The sequence below is a fragment of the Dipodomys spectabilis genome, unplaced genomic scaffold, assembly GCF_019054845.1.
Source record: "Dipodomys spectabilis isolate Male_0828 unplaced genomic scaffold, ASM1905484v1 ptg000175l, whole genome shotgun sequence".
Classification (NCBI taxonomy): Eukaryota; Metazoa; Chordata; class Mammalia; order Rodentia; family Heteromyidae; genus Dipodomys; species Dipodomys spectabilis.
Genome location: NW_024870852.1, coordinates 14510607 through 14534039, shown reverse-complemented (window position 1 = coordinate 14534039; position 23433 = coordinate 14510607). Strand labels below are relative to the sequence as shown.

General features: G+C 45.4%; 1 protein-coding gene across 2 annotated transcripts in view; it reads left to right on the top strand.

Moving 5' to 3' along the window:
• The window catches only part of Tti1 (TELO2 interacting protein 1), a 41593-nt gene extending 18956 nt beyond the window's left edge, over nucleotides 1–22637 (top strand). For both annotated transcript variants that reach the window (XM_042694370.1, XM_042694371.1), the window contains exons 3-8: nucleotides 1403–1597; nucleotides 3868–4016; nucleotides 7500–7640; nucleotides 9660–9864; nucleotides 10149–10236; nucleotides 21980–22637. In XM_042694370.1, coding sequence (XP_042550304.1) covers nucleotides 1403–1597; nucleotides 3868–4016; nucleotides 7500–7640; nucleotides 9660–9864; nucleotides 10149–10236; nucleotides 21980–22262 — 1061 coding nt within the window. In that variant the 3' untranslated portion in view covers nucleotides 22263–22637. The remainder of the gene's footprint in view (nucleotides 1–1402; nucleotides 1598–3867; nucleotides 4017–7499; nucleotides 7641–9659; nucleotides 9865–10148; nucleotides 10237–21979) is intronic.
• The last annotated feature ends 796 nt before the right edge of the window (nucleotides 22638–23433 follow it).

The following is a 23433-nucleotide window of genomic DNA, read 5'->3' as shown; positions in this document are numbered from 1 at the left end:
CAGAGCTTTCCTAGTTGAAGAAGGAAGAGATCCTGGAGTCTACCCCACCCCATCTTCCATCCCAAGCCCGGTGCTGCTTAGTGCCCTCCTTGTTGATGATCTCTGGGACATCTCTGCAGAGTCCTAAAGCCCCACAAGGCACAGTTGAAAAACCACTGGAGTGGATTAAGTTTTATTCTGGCAACACATCAGAGGTATTGGAGCATCACCAATGGAAAGCTTTAGAGAGAAAAATAGCCAGCCTTCTGAAGCATTTTGTGTCAGTAGACAGCACAACTGTTCATTCTCAAGGTTCTACAGAGCCTGTCTTCTAGTAAGAAGCATATCCTTTACTCAGAATTTTGTACATGTTCTCCAACTTCATTGTTTTTGTTATTGTTTTTGTTTTGTGCCAGTTCTGGGGCCTGAACTCGTGGCCTGCACACTGTCTCTTAGCTTTTTCACTCAAGGCTAGTGCTCTACCCCTGGAGCCACAGCTCCACCCCCAGCTTTTTGGTAGTTAATTGGAGAAGAGTCTCATAGACTGTCTTAACCAGGCTGGCTGGCTTTGAATCTCCATCCTCAGATCTCAACCTTCTGAGTTGTTAGGATTACAGGCATGAGCTACTGGCACCCAGGTCTCATTGTTTATTAATTCAGCATACATTTTGAGCACCCACCCTATGCTGGACATATTGGGGAGTCTTATAGGAGAGAGTCAAATAGTAAGCAAAATAAATTTACAGTTATAAAATATAGTTACAAACTGATGATATGGAGGGAAAGAACATCATGTATGTAAGACGTAAGAGGAATGATCTGAGTTAGACCCAGGACTTAAAGGAAGGTATACTGAGCAAGTTCTATTTGTACTGAGACAAGAAAAGTGGTTTGGAATTAGCCACATGTAAAGCAGAGGGACAGTTCTAGACAGGCAAAACAGTATGTTAGGCCAGGAACTGGTAGTTCACACCTGTAATCCTAGCTTCTCAGGAGGTTGAGATCTGAGGGTCATTGTTCAAAGCCAACCCAGGCAGGGAAGTCTGTGAGATTCTTATCTCAAGTTAACCACCAAAAAGCCAGAAGTGGAGCTGTGGCAGAAGTGTAGAATGTCAGCCTTGAGCAGGAAACCTGACCCTGACCCTGACCCTGAGTTCATCCCCTAGCACCAGCACAAAAACAAAAAACAACACCAAACAACATGCTAGAAACTCTAAGTAAGGAAAACACAGCACACTGGAGGAATAGGAAGATGGTAAGGTATCAAGAGATTGGAGCTGTAGAAGATAAGATGAAAAGGCAAGCTGGGTCTAGATGGTACAGAGTGGGTCATATAGGCCATGGCAAAGAGCTCTATTCCATGTACAGGGTAATAATACCCTTCACAATGACCAGCATGATCAATGTAACCCTTTATCTACAGCCCAGTGGTTCCCAGACACAAGTTGTATCGGGCAACTCCAAGAACAAAGGTTAAAGGAGGGAAATCATATGCACCAAATACCAGCAACTCTTGAGGCAAGCACTACAGCCGAAGACATTGAACAGTTTGTACTGAAATACCTCAAAGAAAAGGACGTGGCTGAGGGAAACATCTCAGATTTTGACAGTGAAGAAGGTACCTATTATTTCTTTTGGCTAGCTGGTTTTTCCTTTTTCTTTCTTTTTTTAATCAGAGATGGAGACTCAAACTTGGTACCTGCTGCTCTAGCAGGTACCTTTTTGAAACACACACACACACACACACACACACACATACCCCACACCATATCATATTCCAGAAAGTTTGGGATTAAGAAAAGTTGCTCAAGCTCACATAGCCATTTTCATTTTGGGTGTAATTTTTCTCCCATTACTTTTTGTTACAGTTTATTTTTCCATGGTTGCAAGCATAGTTTGGTTTTTGTGCTGATAGAATAGAACCCAGGACTTAGAATCTGCCGAGCTGTACTCTGAACACCCTGCATCATACCCTTTTTGTGTTTAGTTATAAGCAGTCTTCCATATTGCTGTATAGTTTTCATAACTAATGTCACAATAAGCTGCTAGTAAATATCCATTCCCCTGTGGGAAGTTGCAGTTGCTTCTGGCTTTGCCATAATGAACAGTGTGCTACATTGGATAATGCCTACATCTTTTCCTCCTTGCTTCTGGGTCAAGGATATGCCCATTATTTAATGCTTGCCAAAACTGCCTTCCAAAAATGGTTCTTTCCATTTATTGGCCAGTGCAAGATTAACACTGGCTTCACCACAGCCTTGCCAATATTGCCAATACCAATTCTACTTTTCCCTAAGTTAACAGGTTAAAAAATAGTTCTTATTCTTTTACTTTGTATTTCTTTCATTACTGGTGAAATTGAACATATTACTAATCCTTCTTTCCTCCTAACCTTTTCTTCTTGTACTCATTGCCTATTCATGTGCCTTGTCTATTGGTTTACTGGAGGGAGGAGATCCCAGCATTTTTCTGGCCTATTTGTATGATAAAAGCATAAGAGAGTTCAGGCTAGTAGCAGCACTGGCCTCTTGTTTTATTCACAAATTCAATCTGGAGCTTCAGGTCATGGAAGGATTAATAAATTATTAGAATCTCCTCTGCAAATATAAAATGCCAAGTCATAATGAGCTTGGTGGTCTCAGAACTATCCTAAATCGAACTGAGTCCCAAATTAGTTTGTTAGCTTGGAACTGAGCAGATTTTTTTTTTCTTTTTTTCCATTCTGGTGAACTGAAGCCAGTACTTCTAAGGTAACAGGACAGAGCAGCTGTATGCACCTAATGCACTACCAGGGAAGCATTGTGGGGCCCAAATAACAATTTGATGCTTTTTCTTCTCAGATTTGTATCCTAAGTCAACACAACCAAAACCTGGCAGCCCTGGAGAAAGGAAAGAATCTTATTCATTCATAATCAAGCTTGCCATTCTGGTTTAAAATTGAAGCACTGTCAGTGAATCTGTTCTTCCCTGACTAGAATCTTTTGGTTCTAGTGGATGTTTGCTGGGAGCAGACTGAATGCATCAAGCCTTATTCTAAAACCTGAAAATCCACATATCTCAAATTACATTCTGCAGTAGGTGAATTTCCAAAGTCCTCATCATCCTATCATTCATCATTCATAGAATGCATACCATGTTTTTGGCTTTACAAAGAATGTTTGGAGACTAGAATTATAGCTCTGTGATGGAACGTTTGCCTAACATATACAAGGCTGGGAGTTCAATCCCCAGCATCACCAAAAAAATAAAAAATAAAAAGTTTGACTTATTATGGGTTTGACATGTATTTTAAACACCATTCTCGAATGCATTTTCACGTAGCTTTTTATCATGTTAAAGAGACAAGTGCAGCCTCTTTTGTAAGATTCTGTTTTTCTAGCAGAGGAAACTGAAATGGGAAAGAGTTAGGGAAACAGTAGAAATGAGCACAACTTGTAATGGGGATATAGGGACAGAGGGGAGGCCTGTGAGCAGACAGGAAATTTTTTTTAAAGATAGGGATTTGGGCCTGGCTTTCAGACAATTCTCAAGTCTTACAGGTGGTGTTTTACATTGTGATCTTCTGCCTTTATAGCCCTGTCTCCACAGTTCCTCCTTCAGGGTAACAGGGGGCACCATCTCTGAATCCCATCACATTGACTATTGGCTACCTTTTGGAGGGGACACATTTAAACCATAGAAGGGGCTTTTTCCAGCTTTGAGTTGGTACAGTTCATGTTATTTTGAACATCTTGATCTGTTCGGCTTGACTGACTTTTCTGATGGTTTCCTTAAGATGGGTCCCTGGGCATTTTCCTGTAAGTCCTGTGCCTGAATCTGAAGACAGGGATCAAGCTGGACTGGACCACCTCTCATAAAACCCTGACACTAATTACACTCTTCTTCCAGAGGCGCCATCAGTCCCTCCCGAAGCAGACAAGAATGATACCCGTCCTGATGTGGAAGAACCACTGCCTGTACAGATCCAAATAGCCAAGGACGTGATGGAGCGTTGTGTCCACTTGCTCTCAGATAAAAACCTGAAAATCCGCTTGAAGGTCAGTGTAGGGCCTCTTCTCCATACTCACAGGGCTATAGGACCAAGTTGTGCTCTGGTAGGCAGTGGATGGATGCTGTCTGAATAAGCCAGAGGTTTCCTTATCTCTTGGATCCTGTGTGGTAGTCAAGAGGCAGCATCAAGAAATTTATCTGGTGCTGGGAAGTTGGCTCAGTGGTAGAGCGCTTGCCTTGCATGCCTGAGGCCTTGGGTTTGATTCCTCAGCACCACATAAGCAAAAAGAAAAAAGCCGGAAGTGGCGCTGTGGCTCAAGTGGTAGAGCGCTAGCCTTGAGCTGAAGAGCTGAGGGACAGCGCCCAGGCCCAGAGTTCAGGCCCCGCAACCGGACCCCCCCCCCCCAAAAAAAAAGAAATTTATCTGTAGGATGACAGTTTTGCATCTTCCAGCATTGGTTGAGATGACAAAAGGGAACTGAGTCCCTTCCATTAAAAGCCAGAGTTGTGGGGATTCCCCGACTCTCCAGAGAAAAGAAAACCATGTGCTTTGAAGGGATATCATTTTCTGAGCTGACTTAATTTCAAAATTTTAAAGTGGTCATTCTTCCATGCCTGACCTTTAATCTCTGTTTCTGTTTCTATTTCCATCCAAGGAAAAACCCCAATGCTTTCCATATCACATCCTTGTTTTCTGGCAGCTTCCCATCTGCTAGGACTTACATACACAGTAGTGACTCAGTAAGATGACAGTGGGTGAGGTGGTGGTGGGGCCAGGGCTCTTAGAATCAACTCCACAGAAGATCTTATGCCTGTTCCATCCCCTATCAAGAGGGAGAGGACTGCCTTAATGACTCACAACTAATGATGGAACTCTGCCTTATTCAGGACATGGGGCAAAAGCAGGTTTTCAGATTATCTCAGATCTCAAAATCTGTGTCTTATGTAATTTTTTGTGTTTGATCTTCCTGAGATATCTGCTCCATTCAGCAGGTACTTTGTGAATTTGTATTCCATGCCAGGCTTCTTTGTAGGTGCCTGGTTGGTATATTTGGCAAATTCCTGAATATCCTTCAAGGCCTTTCCTTTTATGGAGTCTGTGTCGCAGCTGTAACACACACCAGAGTTGTTACAAGCATTGAGATCAGACCTACATACCTGAGTTGAGATCTTGACTCTTCCCTTTATGAGCCATGTGACTTGAAGTAAGTTAATTCACAGTTTCAATCCTTTGTACCTTTGTGTGTACTATAGAGATAGGATGCCCTCCTCAGAACATTGTTGGTTACAAAGTCAGAACAGCTTGCCTGGGGTATGCAATGCACACAGTGCTCATGAAGCACTTGAGAAGGTACTTCGGGGATTTGTTTTTGTTTTTGTTTGTTGGTTGTAGGGCATGAACTCTGGGCCTGGGTGCTGTCCCTCAGCTCTTCAACTCAAGGCGAGCACTCTACCACTTGAGCCACAGCACCTCTTCTGGTTTTCTGAGTGGTTTATTGGAAATAAGAATCTCATGGACTTTTGTGCCTGGGCTGGCTTTGAACTGTGATCCTCAGATCTCAGCTTCCTGAGTAGCTAGGATTACAGGCATGAGCCACTGGCACCCAGCTTGCTTCAGGGATTTGTAGGTCATGACACAAGTACGATCCCTGCTTTTAGGAGACTTCCTGTCTGTTGTAGGGAAAGCACCAAGATACAAGCACACATCAAGTTGTAAAAATGTCAAGACAACAAGCAGCTTCTCCCCTAGAGAACTGTAACCCACCCATGAAACAAACATCTCTATATCGAGCAAGCACTGTGAGTGAGACCTCCAGGCGCTCACATTCCGGTTCAGACCAGGGAAGCCAGTAGGCACTCTCTGAGGCAGCAGTATTTCTTTTTTTCTTTTTTGTTTTTGTAGTACTGGGGATTGAACCCATGGCCTCAAAGTGGTAGACAAGCATCCTGCCACTTGAGCTTTGCCACAGACTTTTTGTCTTCATATTTTGTTTTTGAGATAGAGTCTGGATGTCATTTGCTTGGGCTGACCTTAAACTTACAATCTTTCTGCCTCCGAGTAGCTGAGATTACACCTGGCTTTTGCTTGGGTTTTTTTTTTTTTTCATTCTGGGAGTGGCGTTATATGGATGGAGTTTAAACTTAGGACTTGGTACTTGCTAGGTACATGCTCTTCCCCTTCTACCATACCCCAGCCCTTTTTTGCTTTTAGTTTTTCTTTTCTTGTTTTTTTTTTTTTTTTAGCTAGGGTCTCTGTTTTTGCACAGGACAAGCCTTAGAGCACAATTCTTCTACCTCAATTGCTGGCATTGCAGGTGCGAGTCACTACACCCAACCTACTGATTGAGATAGGGGGTCTTACTGTCTTTGCCCAGGCTAGCCTTGAATTGTGGTCCTCTCTAGCCAGTAGTTTTTCTCAAGGTTGAAGCCAGGAGAACATTCCAAGCAAAGGAATGTGTGTGTTTGAATCAGTGAAATATAACATACTTTGTCCAGTTACTGATAGAACTCCAATCAAAGCCACTACCACGGTACCCCTTTGCTCTCTGCTGCACTGCTGAGCTTTCTCTCACACGTCTGCCTACCCAGTCCCCACCAGGGGCAGGGCCTCTTCTGTTTTGCATTTCTGTCAGTCTCCTTGTGGACCTGCGTGAAGGAGGCTCCCAGTAAGGCTTCATGATAGTAGACTTTAATCTGCCTTTCTGGCTCGAAGATCTACCTCACCTGCACTATGAAGGCTGGCCCATTTGTGCGAAGATCATGGTCCAGCTCCTCTGCCATGCTCCATACATTTTCCAAGCAAGACAAGCTCCAGGTCTTCCTTGTTGGTTTGGTTTGGCTTTTTTTGTTGGTTGATTGGTTTGGTTTTTTGTTTTGGTGCTGGGAGTAGACCCCAGGGTCTTGTGCATATGAGCCAAGTGCTATACCATTGAGCCACACTCCAGTTGCAGGAATGGTCACCCTGCATAGAATATCTGCTTATTATTTATGCCTTGGTTTATTTGTTTGTTTGTTGTCAGTTGTGGGACCTGAACTCTGGGCCTGGGCGCTGTCCCTCAGCTCTTCAGTTCAAGGCTAGTGCTTTACCACTTGAGCCATTGTACCACTTCTGACTTTTTCTGCTTATGTGGTGCTGAGGAATTGAACCCAGGGCCTCATGTATGCAAGGCAAGCACTGTACCACTGAGACACCTTCCTAGCCACTATGCTTTGTTTTAGAATCTGTTCCTCAGAAACAATTTCCCGGCAATCTGTAGGCTTTAGATGTTTCCCTTAACTCTTTGCATTTTACCCTTTTCTCAACACAGTTGATAGTCTCTTTATTAGATGTTAAGTAATTCAGTTCTTCCATGTATTTTGTCATTAAATGTCCCCTCTAGTTTCTGGCCTGGCCTGCCTTAGTCAACATTCACTAAATAGTCATTCAACTAATGGTGTTTCTCAGTCTTATTGCTCTAAAATGGTAACTTGATCATAGGTATCTCTTTTCCAACTTTTACCATCTTCTGAAATTGTCTTTCTTCTTTTAGGTCCTGGATGTGCTGGGTTTGTGTGTGGTAGTTCTGCAATCCCACAAGAACCAGCTCCTGCCCTTGGCTCATCGGGCCTGGCCCTCGCTTGTGCAGCGACTCACAAATGATGACCCACTGGCAGTGCTCAGAGCCTTCAAGGTACAGCTGGCACTTCAATTCTCCGTCACGAGCACAGAACTAACCAAGGTCTTTTGTATTTCTTCTATCTGATTGCAACGTCACAGACCTTCAAGAAAGAGTAGGAAAATGAGACAAGCACAAAGAACCAAATAAGTCACTTTCCTGTTGAATGTGAAGCAGAGAAAAGTAGTAAAGCAAAGGGCTACCAGTATTGATTGAGCATTTCCAATGTGCCAGACAGCGAGTGTGGCTCTTCCCTGCATGGAGCCCATCTCATACAACCATGCCAAGTAGCTATAGTCTTTCCATTTCTTTTTTTTTTTTTTTGGCAAAAGACAAGGCAAGCTCAAAGAAGTGAAGGAAGTGTTCCAAGATCATACAACCATAGAACCCAGAGTCCATGTTCATATTTAGTTCAGTGCTCAAGAGTCATGGTGAAGGAATTTGGGTCCTAGCAATCAGCACCCTCTGCCCAGCCAAACAACTTTGGGCAAAGCCCATGGCCACCCATTTTGAGGAACGCCACCATCCTACCTTCCTCATAATGTTGTCAAGGATGAAATTGGAATGGTGAGATGCTCTGAGAAGGTAAAAGCCCCATGTAGATGCAAGGGATTATTTTCTCTGATTTTGTTTGGCTTAGATTAGCACATGTATTTTCACTTATTTATTTATACCCTTCCTTGTTCTAAAAAGCACTTAACAGCATTCTGCAGAGATACATTTACCATGGCAAGCCAACATAAATTAGAAGTAGACGAGCAAGATGAGGCAAAAAAAAGATGTATAGGGACATAAAATGCAGCTGAAGATGCAATTCATATATTTGGCAAAAGGAAGTTAGGATCTCTCTAAGACTCTGCCATATATACTGAACCCAAAGACTTGTATGCACAAATTGCTACTGGTTTTTTTTTCAAAGGAAAATGCATAAAATACCTTGGTGTGTGTGTGTGTGTGTGTGTGTGTGTGTGTGTGTGTGTGTGTGTGTGTGTGTGTGTGTGTGTGTGTGTGTGTGTGTGTGTGTGTGTGTGTGTGTGTGTGCGCGCGCGCGCGCGCGCATGCGTGTGTACGTATAGAACAGGGAAGGAGGTAGGCTGGAGGGAGGTGGGGAGAAAAGGAGGTCTTGCTAAATTGCATTCAGATGTGCTGTTTTCTGCATTAAAATTAATAGGTTATCTGAAATGACAGCAAGTATAGAGAAATAAGAAAATATAAAGACGCATGTGGTGTAACCCAGGCTGCTTTTCCCACATGCAGACACATCAGTGATGCCCGAGGTCTGCAGAGCCTCACGCAGCCCAGCAGAGGGACATGAAGTGGCTGCAAAGTGCACATTCACTCTCCGAGCCATCTCTGCCTTGCTTGCCGATTTTTAAAGAAATTCGACTGCTGCTGTATACTCAGTCTTGTGCAGCAGGGCAAAACGTTTCAATATGTTCTGCTAGAGAAAGTTTAAAACGAGACATGCAAGGAGAACGGCCTGTTGTGGGAGATAGAACGAGGGTGATGTACATAGGAGATTGGGCCGTGGAACAGAAGAACATGGAGTTAGCTCCAGCCTCAGGGACCGCAGTCCAGTCACTGCCCTGATGCCCACACGGGCAGCCATTGAGCCTTAGTCTGTGCTTGCTTAGTTAGCGACAGTAAAAAGCCCAAGTCTTTTCTCAAGGGATCTTAGGAAGATTCTAGAGATGATCTATGTGAACTGCTTTTTGTTCTTTTTTTTTTTCCTTTTAACCAAAAAGAGGAAAATCAAGATATTAATCATATTATTCATTTAACCCATGCTTTCTCTGAATTACTCTCCATGTAATCTGTATTTATGGATAGAAGCAGCCATGCCTGGGGAGCAGCGTCCGCCAGATTCATAACTGTCAGAATCACAAACTGTGGGCAAGGAATTAACAGCTGTAATTCTATTATTTTTTTTTTTTTCCGAGTAGAGACCTAGATAGAATTGAATTGCCAAGCCTCCTTCCGTCTTCTTGCTGCCTTGGCAGCGTGCAGTCACTGGGTTGGGGTCTGTTTCTGCAGGTTTTGCAGACGCTGGGAGGCACGTGTGGTGATTTCCTACGCAGCCGGTTCTGCAAAGATGTCCTACCAAAGCTGGCTGGCTCCTTAGCCACCCAGGCGCCTATCAGTGCCAGGGCTGGACCAGTTTACTCACACACGCTGGCCTTCAAGCTGCAACTGGCCGTTTTGTGGGGCTTGGGACCCCTCTGTGAGAGCCTGGATCTAGGTAGGTACCTAGCTTAGCTCACCTCACCTGGACACACTTCCATTGCACTCTGCCTAGTTTAGTTTGTGTCCCTTACCTCCCTTCACATACACCTCCTTCAGTTTGCCCTGGCCCCTTTCATCCATTTACCCTGTGCCCTGCCTCACAGAATGGAGGAAAGAGCTCAGAGAACATTCAAGAAACAGCTCACTCGGCTGTTCCTGTTCTCCCAGACAGTGATTGGTTATTCCTTGTCCCAAATGCGTTCTGAGGGCCGTTGCTTATTTTGTTTTTCCTCTCTGTAGGTGAGGGTGACCTGAATAAAGTGGCTGATGCCTGCTTGATTTACCTCAGCACCAAACAGCCCGTGAAATTACAAGAGGCTGCCAGGAGGTACGTCTGCTTGATCACCCACATCTCTTTACGTTTGTTCTAAATTATAGATGATTTGCTAATGGCGAGCAGAGTTGAGGCAATCTCTGCTCTCTTTCCCCTCTCCTTGCCAGGTTAAGATGATTTCTTCAGCTGTGCCAGCCCAAAGATGGTCTTTTTTACTAGATGTGTGTCTTTTTGCAAGTAACCTTTTCTTCTGCTGCAGTGTCAGCAACAATTCCAAAGGGGCACAAAGCAGAAAGACCATGTGCTAGAGGGGACTCGGCCCCCTCCTGTCTGCAGTTTTATTCCTGATGACCCAGTGACCTGGCACTTCTCCATGCCTCAGCTTCCTCCTCAGGAAGGCAAAAGCACTGGATTACTGATGTGCCATAACTCGACTCCACAGAGGGTCAGAGATGGTGCAAAAATTGTTTGCAAGATTGGATGTGTATGCAAAGAGTGCCTTTTTCTAGAGTTCACACCATTCAGCCAGGTCTAGCAGGATGTCGGTGACCTAAAGGATGCTAAGAACCACTGGACAGGCCTTTTTTGGTTATGAAATTATATGCTTCTAATTTCCAGGAGTTTTTGCCCATGCTTACCACCTCTAAGCAAAAAAGCTAATTTCCATTCTTTTAAGTCGTAAGCAAATTTTCTCACGAGCACAGCAGCATCCCCAGATTTGAGACCTAAAGTGCACTCTGGCCCCCTCTTCAAGCCCTCCTTCCTGTTGGGAACAGCCTGTCCTCTGGAACTGCCTGCCTCCGGCTTCCTGCCAGCCATGCTGTCTGACCTGCCAGCTCTGTGAGAGCAGAGCTCCTTGTCCCAGTGTCTAGGGATAGGGCCCTGGTTATCCTGGGTGGGGTGGGAGTTCAGAGTCACCCCATTCTCCAAGGAGCTCCACGGCTGCTCTGCCTGCTCCCTTTCGTAAACCTTGCCTTTTCTGCGAGTGTGGGGAATATCTTTGAATTGATTTATTGTCTTCACAATTTTTTTGCTCTTGATTTCCCCAGTAGCCTTTTTTCTTTCTGTCCCTTTCCCTTCACATTGCTTAGGCCCTGAATCAGTCATGGTTCCTGGAGCATGGGGTGCATCCCAATGAGCTTCTGGTTCCCAGTCATTCATATTCCTTAAAGAGCCAACTTAGGGTAGAAATAGCCCTCCCTGGGCTGGGCAGTACCCAGCAGCTGATTGTGCTGTGATTTAAAGCACAACCCAAGAACATAATGACTTCATCTTAAAGTAAATTCTTTTGGGTGCCTGTTACAACCAAGAGTTATGGAGATTTGGTTTTCACACTCTCTGTCTCATTGTATTTTTCCTGCACCCACCGCATCCCATCCTTCAAGTTTAGAGCCATCAAACTAGCTAATATTCACAATTCATTATCTTTTCATTTCTAATTCTCCTTTTTGCTGCTGAAAGCAATTAAGCCCGGAATTGGACCTTGCTGAATCTTGAGTTAGTATTCAAGGTGTCTCAAGAGGAGGGATATGCAGGCAGGCCACTTGGCTAACACCTCTCCCTTTGTTTGCTCTAGCTCATTTTTGTTCAGGGTTGGCTCAGCTGACCTCTCTTTGCCCTGTGGGAGGGGGAGGAAGTACAAGGTTGATTGCTTCACGAACACATCATCTGCAAACTTATTTTGAAGTCAGGGAAAAAAAATCAGTGTTGTCCTTGATCAAGAGCTGATTTGGCAACTTGATTCAGAAATTAATAAGAGTGGGAGGAGAAACTCAAAACAGTAGGAAACCTGGCTTTGTGAACCACATCACATGGAGAGAGGGAGATGGAGGCTGGTGCGGATGCAGTCAGACCCACAGGTACTGATGAGCCCCAGGGCTGAGGGGGGTCTCCACTGTATACATTAGAGCTGGCTAGTTTTCCTCAGTTCTTCTCTTTTCTTCACCCCTACATCCATTTCCAAGAGAAAGCCTGTCTGCCTCTCCTTTGACTGTCTGCTTCCCTGCCACCCCCAAGCACCAGTGTAGGCTAGACTACCATATCATGACCTGAACAACCACAGAAGCCTCCACACTAGCCCCTGCCACCACTCCTGCCCAACAGTACGCTCTGCCATCTTCAGACTGACATGCACACAGCTGTTCTCACCAGAGAAGGGAAAGTTGGTGGTCAGGGGTGGCACGGGGCTAGAGGCTGACCAAAAGCTAAGCCTCTGCATAGGGTTCACAAGAGCCAGTGAAAGGCAGAGCTCTCCAGAGATGACCAGCTTCCTGCAGAGATTGTGAGTTCCTTCCTACTACTCTGTCTGCCAGAGAGCTAGAAAGGGAACCAGCCGGATGGGGCTACTCTGAGTCCCCTGCAAGGAGATGGGAGCAGAGCAGCACTGGGACTAGGGATCGGGAATCTCCATGCTCCCCCCCTGCAGGTGGAGACTTTCATTGTGTGCGATTGTGGGATTGAGGTAGACTTGTCCTCTTCATGAACATTCCTCTTCACGTGCAGTACAGCTGCTTCATCCTGCGTGCTTTTCCTAGCTCCAAAGAATGACCAAGCCTCTGTTTGCTTTTTTAATTTGTCATATTAAATATAGCCTTCGTGGCAGGCTTTTACATCCAGGCTGTAAACTCTGGAAATGGAAATTGATCAGGGGGTGGCTGATATAACTGAGGCTGTAAATGCTAAGAACAGAGATGCCATTCTGGTTTAATGCTTTTATCTAGCCAATGTGCCTTGTATGGAGGGGGCATAAATCTTGCAACTTGGGGTTGGTGGGGGTTGGATATGACCTTGCTGCTTGTTACCACCAGGTGTCACTGTTAACTGGCAGTGCCAAAAAACAAAACAAAACAAAAAAAAACTTCCCCCAAAGTGTTCATCTAATTAAATAATTTCCACGGACAACAAATGAGCAACTTACATTAGGTATGGGAGCAGGGGTTAGCATATAGGAGCTGTAAATAAGGCAGCGTCTGTAAAGGTAGGCACTAGATAATAAATAACAGATCAGATCAGACACACTCCATCTCAGCCCAATATAAAGACAAACTGAACTGACTTCAATTCCCAAGTAGTCCCAAAAGCTTCCAGCATGCAGTTCTGTGCCTTTCTGACCAAGAGGCTTCTCTTTTCATTCTTGAAAGAAATTTGAGATGAATACATACACTTCAGATTTCTTTGAGATGAATACATACACCTCAGATTTCTTGGACCAGTCTTTAAGTCTCCCCAACTTGTACTGAGGTTCAGTATCATCCACTCAGCCTTCACTGTGGGCTGAAAGGAAAGGAAACTAACTAGGCAATATCTTGTTTTAAAAAGATGAAGTTCATGCCCAACAAGTCTCATGATAGAGAAAGAATGCTTTTAGGTTGCTGAGTCTCTCTACCAAATCCCCCACTCCAGGGCCCAGCTCAAGATACAGGATGCCAACAGTAGCTACCCTACCTTTCTGGCCGTGCAGGTACTGGATGTCACTATGCTTAGTCCTCAGTGTGTGTTTGAGTGATAGCTGTCTAGTTCTTTCTGCCTGACCCCAGTATATAAGAGTAAGCCACTCTAGTCTAGGAGTTGGGCAAACCTAGGTTCAGATCTTATTGGCTGTGTGACCTTGAATAAGTGACTTAGTGTCCTTTGCCTCATTGTCTCTCAATAAATAGGGTCTTAATAACAGGTAGGTACAGGTGTTTAGAAAGTCCACACTGTGTCCAGTCTGCAGATTATTGTTGAGCTTCTGTATGCCAGGTCCTGTTCTAGGCACTGAAAATAGAGGAAACAAGACAGGAGGTCTCTTCCCTCAGGCATTTCTGTTCCAAAGGCCTGCCCATGTGTAACACACACACACACACACACACACACACACACAGAGGCACTCAGGCTTGCAAGTCTGCTTGTCTTTACTGAAATATGAACTGGAGTTTTTCATCTCAGAAGGGTCTTTTTCATGTTAATTGTGCTGTCTCTCCCTACCCCCATTTGTGTGGGAAGTCAGGATCAGGTTTGAAGGTTCATTTGCTGACTGACTTCCCTGCGTTCTTTCTAACAGTAGGATCCCAGCCCATCAAAGAGCCAGCCGGTGCCTTCAAACCCTGGACAAACACAGACTGGTGCGGGCTTTTTTATTTCATCCCCACCAGAGCCCAGCTCCTCTCTCTACCACACACAGGCCTGTTCTGTTTGAACAGATCAGGAGCCACAGAGGTGATCCTCTAGTTCAGCTGAGCTTGAAATGAGGAGCTCATTCCCTTAAATGGTACGAGCAGCTTGTTTGAGGCTGGGCTGCAAAGCTGTTTCCCCTCAAATTGTACCCAGCATGGAAATGAGAGCACTCCTCGTATTTTTCCCTTTGACACTTGATTAATAGTTGACAAATCCAGACCAAGTAGTTAGCTTTCCTATTATCCATCTTTTGACAGGCATTGCTGCATTTCTTTTCAAGGCCCATTGTTCTAAAAATACATTCAGATCTAAAGCTGTTCGCTATGCACATATAGGCATGATTTTATGGCATCAAAGATAAGAGACATCTGCCGTGCAGATTACAAACAGAGTGGGTTGCCGGGTTTCAGATCTAAAGGCAAGGACCTCTGTGCTACTTAAACCAAATGCTCCCAGCCCTTTCTTTCCCTGCTTCCTCAATGGTGTCATGTAACAGACAACCTGGTTTCATCCTCAGGGACAGATGGGGACCAGGATGCTCTTGATGGCAGCTCCAGCCCAGTGGCTACACTGCCTGTTCAAAGTGCTTTCACTTATCCAAAACCTTGCATACCATAGGGCAGCCATTTGCAGGATCTGTCTTCTGTCTCAAACACCTAAGAGGCTGGAATAAATGACAGAACTTAGAACCAAGTATAGTGGCCAAGGAAATGGCCTAACTGTCTTATTTTATGTATATTTCATTGAAAAGATAGGGAAGGTGGGTGCTGGGAGTCCAGCTAGGGTCTTGCCCATGCTAGACATGCACTGTCCCAACGAGCTATACCCACATCCCTATTTAAAAGATATTTACTGAGGGGCTGGGAAGGTGGCTTAGTGGTAGAGCGCTTGCCTTGCATGCCTGAGGCCCTGGGTTCGATTCCTCAGCCCCACATAAGCAAAAAAAGAAAAAAGCTGGAAGTGGCACTGTGGCTCAAGTGGTAGAGCGCTCACCTTGAGCTGAAGAGCTGAGGGACAGCGCCCAGGCCCAGAGTTCAGGCCCCACGACTGACCAAAAAAAAAAAAAGATATTTACTGTATTGAGAGTTGTGAAGATTTTACAGATGAATACTGAGTTAATGTAATTATCATGTGACCACTATTCAGCAGTGGTGTTGCCTTGAGCAAGTTAGCTTATTCTACAACACTTAAGTAAACATGATACAATTATCACAAGGCTTGGTAAAGTCGTTTATATTCATTTTGTTGTTGTTGTTGTCGTCGTCGGTTGTGGGACTTGAACTCTGGGCTTGGGCGCTGTCCCTCAGCTCTTAAACTACTGCTTGAGCCACAGAACCACATCTGGTTTCTAGTGGTTTCTTCTGGTTTCTTATTGGAGATAAGAGTCTCACGGACTTTCCTGCCCAGGCTGGCTTTGAACTGTGATCCTCAGATTTCAGACTCCTGAGTAGCTAGGATTACAGGCATGAGCCACCAGCACCTGGCTGTTTATATTCATTTTTAACAGAAAATAACACAGTTTAAAATCAGCAAGTAATAGTACTTAGTCATTAAACTTCCTCCTTGATTCCAAAAAACAACTTGGAGCATCTTAAATTAAGTGTATATAACAAGGAAAGAAGAAAATAAGTGAAGGAATACTTCAATGAGAAAAAGAATGGGTGAGGAACCAACGTGAGGCCAGAATTGAGGGTAGTGAGTGCTGGGGAACAGAGAGTAGAAGCCCTGTGCCCTGTGCCCTGCACCCAGCTGGAGCCAACTTTGGAAATGGCTCTGTGCTTCTTTACACACCAAGCAAAGAGGAAGTGGAATCTGTTTGCAGCTTCCACTGACTATTGGAATGAAGCTTCGAAAAGAAAGAAGGCTTCTCAGAAAGCACAGCTTTGCCTTATGAAAAGGTCTCTGCAGTTCATCTTAGAGGAGCAAGGAGCTGCTGTGAGTAAAGCCTTCAACATCCTTGCAGTAGATACAGAAGTATACTTCTGCAAACCGCTTCTTCTGGCTCCAGTTGCTGGGGGCTGTTGGCATAGTGCCAAGGCACAGGTTATAGGGAAATCATCCAGTGAGGCAGGGGCAAAATGTACCTTCCAGGAGGACGGGCCACACTGTGTGCAGCTGAGCGTGCTGTCACCAGGGCCAAGGCCCTAGCCATACAGAAGGCCACTTTGAAATCAGTGCCCAGCACTGTCATGGCATCTAGGCCTTGGGGACCTGGAGATGAGAGACCTGGCCAGATGGAAGGGTTTGCTTTTAAATCCTGCCCAGTGGGATTTCCACCCTTCAGGGTTCTGGATTCTTTCTGAAGTGTCTGCAGCAGATCGGGCCTCTCAGTGACCTAGCCATTTAAATACACACACATCAATAGAGTCACTCCACTGCACTTACCATACTTTATCTTGTGGTACTTCAGGGCCACGGTTAGCATCGTACATTTCTACTGGTGTTTATGGTTTTAAATCCTGCCCTCATTACATTTGAATATGTTTTAAGGCAGGTCTCTGTGAGTATGTATGTAGAGTTCGATCGATAGATGGATGGTTTAGAACAGGTAAATATAGTTAGGTCTAACGGATACATATGGCTACAAAGGTAATTGGTAGTATTTATTTGGATAGTAAATGGTTGCTTCCAGTCATAATCCTCCATTTCCAACATTTAGAAACAAAAAAACGACTTCCGTGCAGGGAAAGATAGCTAAATTGAATAGCAAGAAAGGACAGGCTTGAAATACTGGTTAACCAATGAACCGAGACCCATTAGAGTAAATTACCGAGTATGGAAACATAGCCCCACTGCTTGCTAGCTGGGACGCATCGACACCCTGAGCATCCATTTATTTAAAAGACAGCACACAGCCTCATTTGCAGCTTGGGCATGCACGGAGTAATGGGGGAAGAGATGGCCAGAGAAAAGAAGGGTGTGGAGGCTGTTCTGCCAGAAAGGATGCAACTAGCAAGCTAAAATAGCTTTGTGGGTTTGCCTGCCTTCCAGCGAGTGATTTTATTTTATTTTCTGATCACATTTAATCGTGCCCAAATAGAGATAGCCTGTATCATGTTCCTAAGGAGACATCCGGAATAACTTCTTTAGAAACCCCAAATAAATAAATAAATAAGCAGATCACAATGCCACAAGTCCTTTTCCACTGGCATTTACCCCGACAGCTCATGAGAGCATTTTATAAATCCAGAAAGAGACAAGGAACAGCAGATCCCTCAAGCAAGTAATTGACAGAGAAAGAATAGCCTGTCACAGGGGAGAGCCGAGAGCCCTGCCTTTCAGTTACAGTTTACTTAGTTTTGCTGGGCCTCGATTGGCTGGAGGTTTTCTAGAGCTCACTTGGAACAGATGTTGTCTAGACATTGATGGCCGGGACACCCTTTAGAAGGAGTGCTGCTGTAGCACATGGGCACCATCCTGGAGAGAAGGTGGGATCCGCCCTCCTGCTGGAGAACTCTGCCTCGGACTGAGACTGGAAGGGTTCTTAGAATTGTTCTTGTCCCGCCCTAGCTCCACTCACACAGGATTTCCAGGGATGGCCCTCACCTTCCTGATCTTGGGCCTCTCTGCTGGATCCACCTTTCCCATTGCATAGGACCCTAAAACCACCTTTGTCAACCCACCTTCATATCCCAAGATCTTGCCCAGTGGCTGGACTGGGTACTAGGAAATGTTTGATGAACTACAAATAGGAGAGCAGTCCTAGTTGACCAGCTTCCCCCTCCCACTACCTCCCCAGAGGGTCCCCCCCAGCCTGTTCCCCCAGACCTGATTGTGAGGAATGAGTGCCTGCCTTTGTTGGTTTGGCATCTGGAGTTGATTAGGTACTCACTGATACCTGCCAATCATAGATGGGGCTGAAATGCAGGGAAATGGCTGCCTGCATGAAGTGAAATTCAATAAAACCGCATTTTAAGTGAAAAATCAGTATAAACACCAGGCTTCTTTGCCATGGAAACAGAGGTTGCTTAGAAACTGCCTAACAGCAAGTTCTAAATTTTTTAAAGTCAAGTTATCATTTAAGCTACACGGCCCTACAGGTTATTGAGAGATAATCACTGGCCTCAGGACACGCAGAAGCACAGGGCACAGCCGAGTGCCTCCCTCTCTCTGAGGACCAGGTAATCTCTTGATAACTGTGCTCCCAAGAGCCACTGATTCAGGCCTGGGGGAAGGAGAAAGAAATTTTTGTTTGGGAGTTAAGTAGTGTACACACACACACACACACACACACACACACACACACATATTTTAAGTGTTTCTCTATGGATTTGAAAAAGATAGAACTGGCCATTTGGCTTGCTCAACAGCCATCTCTGCCATGTGTGAAGATGTATTAGGGACATTTTCCAGGCGGTTACTCCAGTCACTCCAAAGCAGAGGCCTTGCCTTTGTCTTCGAGCCTCTGATTATGCAGAATGGGCCTGTGAGGACTTGGCCTTTTGCTTTGGGCTCCTGGCTTTCTGGAGAGATCGGCTTCAGCCCAGGCTGGATAAGAACAAAGCCTAGCTGCAGTGCGCCCAGACCTGACCTCCTGGGCCTCAGTCTCAGCCCCCAGGGGCTGAAACCAACAAGCATCCAGGTTCAGAATCTGTCCACGTTTAGTGTTTGGCGGGCTTCATGCCTTTCACCCAGCGAGAGCACAACCGTCCCCTCGAGCCATCTGCCTGCATGGCACAGGGACTGTGCCCCACATCAGGTGTGCAGCGGGCCAAGTGGGCCACATTTCCTTTTCTTCCTGAAAACAAACAGAATTAGGACCTGTTGGCTGAGAATCCGGTCCCCAACCAAGGCAGAGTGGAGGCATTAAGAGTGAGACAAAAGACAAATGTTTTGCCCTTTTCAGAGCATCTAAAGACTGTCCAAGGTGGGTGGCGCAGCTGGAGTTGGTAGCGAGAATCATTCCTTAGACAACAGGCAGTCTCTCCCTCTTTCCCTGTCTCTTTCTGGAACAGTTTTTTTATTATATACCCCAAAGTGTTTTCCTGTACCTCCTCTCTGCAGAGCCTTGGTACAAACTTATAAGGAGGATGGGCTGCTATGATGGTTCTCTCTGGAGAAAAAAAATGGAAAAAGGTTCACAAGACAAAATAATTTGTTTTACACTAGAGGTGGGAGAATGAACTCGTTATGGCTGTCAGCCATGCCAAGGCATTTCCGCCTTTTACAGCACAGAAATTAGACCCCAAAATAATTCTTCCTAGAGTTTAGCCCTTACTTAATAAAAGAAGGTGAACTTTGCTTCTCTGTTTGCATTTTATTTGGAGACCTCCCCAGGCAAAGAGAAGAGCTGCTTTCCTTTTCCTGTGCTGCCAGCTTGTACAACGTCCACATTTTGCATGCTAAAAAGGGCTCAGAAAATGAATGGTGCCACGTTTTCATGCCACGTCTCAAGTCACAGCACAGCTGTGACTGAACTGGGCCGTAGCACCACTTTGCTGCGTGTTGCCCAGATAAAAATATTCCTTGAAGCGAGAGCACCATGCTGTAGCATGAGAAATTGTTCCAGTTCTTGAAAGGGGGGGAAAAAAATCAAATGAAACCATTTGCATTCTAACAGTTTCTGGCACCAAGGGAAAACTGTCAACTGTGTCACGTGTAAATAGAAATCTACTTCCCATTTTTGGTGCGTTTCTTTATCATTTCCCTTGCCACTCTAATTATCAAAGATATTTTTGTTTTTAAACAAAAATTGTCTCCCACGCAGGCCCCATCTCCTTTCTGCAGTGAAGTGGAAACGATGCATTAGAATATTCTAATCACTTCTCCAGTAACTGCTGCACAGGTTAGAAACACAAGATTATTCTAAGCAAACAGAACTTCAAATTGTTTAGGCATACAACAGGCCCAGAACATTTTCAAAATGTCCCTCTCCTCCCACCCCGCTCCCCTGACCTCCTTAGCCTGAGTCTATTAAACCCAAGAAAGAAAACAATGTTGGCTCTTCAGAGGTGAGATCAGGTCCCTGAGGACCCAGGCTTTTCAGATTAAAGAAATTAGAAACCTGAAAACTAGATTTTACTTAGCAATCATTTAATTCCTACTTGGTGCTCAAAAGTATGCCAGAGGATCCTAGGAATAATTGGGAAGAATAAGATTTAATTCATTAAATGGATACTATATCCAGCTGTCCCTGGGTATCCAGTGTGGGATGGGTTGAGGGGCCCTCACAGATACCACATCTGGGGATATTCAGGTCTCTTCTATAACATAGCCCTCGATTTTGTAACAATGCAAATGCTATGTAAATAATAGCTATATTGTATTGTTTCAGGAATGTACAAGGAAAGAAGTCTATATATGTTCAGTACAGATGTGGGTTTTTTCACAGTATTTTCAGTCCATGCCTGGTTGAATCCATGGATACAGAGGCTGGCTTGTCTGTTGGTTAATAGAGATCATGCATGCTAGACTCCGTAGGTCTGATCTGCCTTTTAAACCTCAGCAAGACCTTTAGTGAAGTGTACCTCCTATCTCTGGCAAACAAGAAGCCTAAACTAAACAAGTTGTATAATCCCCATGGCCAGTGATTCCATTGGTGATGCAGGGTCTGCTCATCTGTTCCTCTTCTACCCTGGTGATAAGCGCTTGGCCTCCCTCTCTCTACTCATAGAATGTAAACATCCTGGGAGGAATGTCATCCTAGGCCAACCTAGTAAGTCTGAGACCCTGTTTAATCAGCAAGTATTTACTGAATGCTTACCATGGACCACTGTCCAGGAATAGGAGCAAACATGGTTCCTACCCTAAGAAAGCTTCTCTATCTCAAGAGGGCAGGCAGTTGATATGTGCAGGAAAGGGGTTCTGAGAAATGGAGCAGCCTACCTGAGTAGAGGGGGCAGGTGATGCTGGGCTGGGGGAAGCATGGCCTCCTGCCATTGACCAGCCGCTCTCAGCCTATCATGAGATGTATGTGGAGACCGGCCAGGATGGTGCCCCTGGACATATGGTGGATGGTTCAGAAACAGGAGCTGAGCTGAGAAGAAACAAGATTGTGACTCAAAGTTCAGGTCAAGGCAGTGAGCCCCATCCTTGGTGGGCATCTGATGAACTCAGTGTTGTGCCAGAGATCACCGAGGGGGGCTGCTCCAGGAGAGGAAAGGAGCCCCTCCCTGAGCCTGGGGAGAGCATGTAGTCTTTTAGACCTGACCCCTGGGCAAATGGCTCCACCTGCCTATGGCTCTCGGTGGTCAGGAAGGGTCCAGGGTCCCCATGGGGATCTGGGCACAAGGAAGCCGGGAGGCCTGTCCAGGGCCCCCAACAGGTCACAGAGCCCTGCTCCTGAGCTGTAGTGAAGGGTAGGTCCTGTCATCTTTTTCCTTTTCAAAAACTCCATCTTAACACTCCACAGTTCATCCTGGAGCTTTGCCAAGAGCTTGTTTAATATCAATATTGTTCTCCTCGGACTAATTACTGTTTTACTCTATGTCAATGGATATGAAACTGTTTACCTCTATTTCTGTTGGGCTCTGGGACCATCCTAATGGTACTGTCTTAGGAACTGGTCTGTTCTGTTATCTGAAGTGATTTGCTATGGGGATCAATTTCCTCTTGAGAGTTCAGTAAACAGCCCCTGGGGTGTCCCTCCCTTCTCCACTCCTGCTCCCCACCCTGACCACTCATGTCTGACCTCTCTCCACAGCGTCTTCCTCCACCTGATGAAAGTGGACCCTGACTCCACATGGCTCCTCCTGAACCAGCTTTACTGCCCCCTGCAGTTCACACCTCCCCACCCCCGCCTCCACCCCGTGCGGCTACAGGGGGCCCCCACACAACAGAACCCCTACACTGCCAATGTGTTCTACCTGCTCCAGAAGCTGGGGTGCCCATCACAGGTAGACGCTGCGGCCTCCCCTCCCTGCCAGCCAGAAGCTCGGCCAAGCCACCCTGCTGACTCCGGGGCAGCAGCGCTGAGAAGACGGTGAAGGTGGATCGATGTGTAAATTGATCGATCACACAACTGCTTAGAAATTGGACTGAAGGAAAGTAGCTGACTGTTATTTATATTTCATACCTCATGTTTTCAAATGACATTGTCTGGTGGCTCTAAGGGTTTTTAACTCCTTAGTCTGCTATCTCCCCAGCCTCATCTGCCTCACTGGCCACGCACGCGCGCACACACACACACATACCTGAGTGCTCAAGGCCAGTGGGCTGAACATCACATCTAAGACCCTTGGGAACTCAGCCCTGCCCAAGCACCACCCCCCTCCCCCCAGTAATGAGGTGGAACGAATTTGTTGTATCTAACTTGTTCTTTTGAAGGAAAGGAAGTAAAGGCGCTTCTTGGATGAAAAGTATGATCAAGAGCCCACTTTGAAGTTTGTTACTTAAATGGGGTGATTTTTTTAAATGAGTTTTTTTTTTTTAAATGGGTAACACAGAGCCACAGTATAAAATCCAAGTCCTGCAAAACAGCCATTCCCAAGCCATCTGTGTTTCCTCCCCAGAGGCAACCAACTCATAAAGATTGTTTTGGATACCTTTTTAACTAGGAGATTGATTTCTTAATTTTTTTTTTTAACTATGGGTAATAGTGTAAAGAAGCCAAGGTGATAGCCTTTGAGTATAGCTTAGTGGTACAGCACTTGCCTAGCATGGTCAAGGCCCTGGGTTCAATACCTACCCACCCCCCTAAAAAGTCCCTGTGCTGCTGGGTGCCGGTGGCTCACACCTGTAATCCTAGCTACTCAGGAGGCTGAGATCTGAGGATCGAGGTTCAAAGCCAGCCCGGGTAAGAAAGGCCATAAAACTCTTATCTCCAATAAACCACCAGAAAACTGGAAATGGTGCTGTAGCTCAAGTGGTAGAGCGCTCGCCTTGAGCTGAAGAGCTGAGGGACAGCGCCCAGGCCCAGAGTTCAAGCCCCATGACCGACAAAAAGAAAAAAGAAATCCCTGTGCTCACATTTCAGATAATCACTGTCAGCATGTGGCCAGCCTTGCTTTGTGCCTACTCCTGCCCCACCAACCCTCATTATTTTCAGGCAAATACAAACTGTATTAACCAAGCATTTTTCTTTCTTTCATTGTTTATAGTCCTAGGGGTTGAACTCAGGGCCTTGTGGCTTGGTAAGCAGCTACTCTACCAATTGGG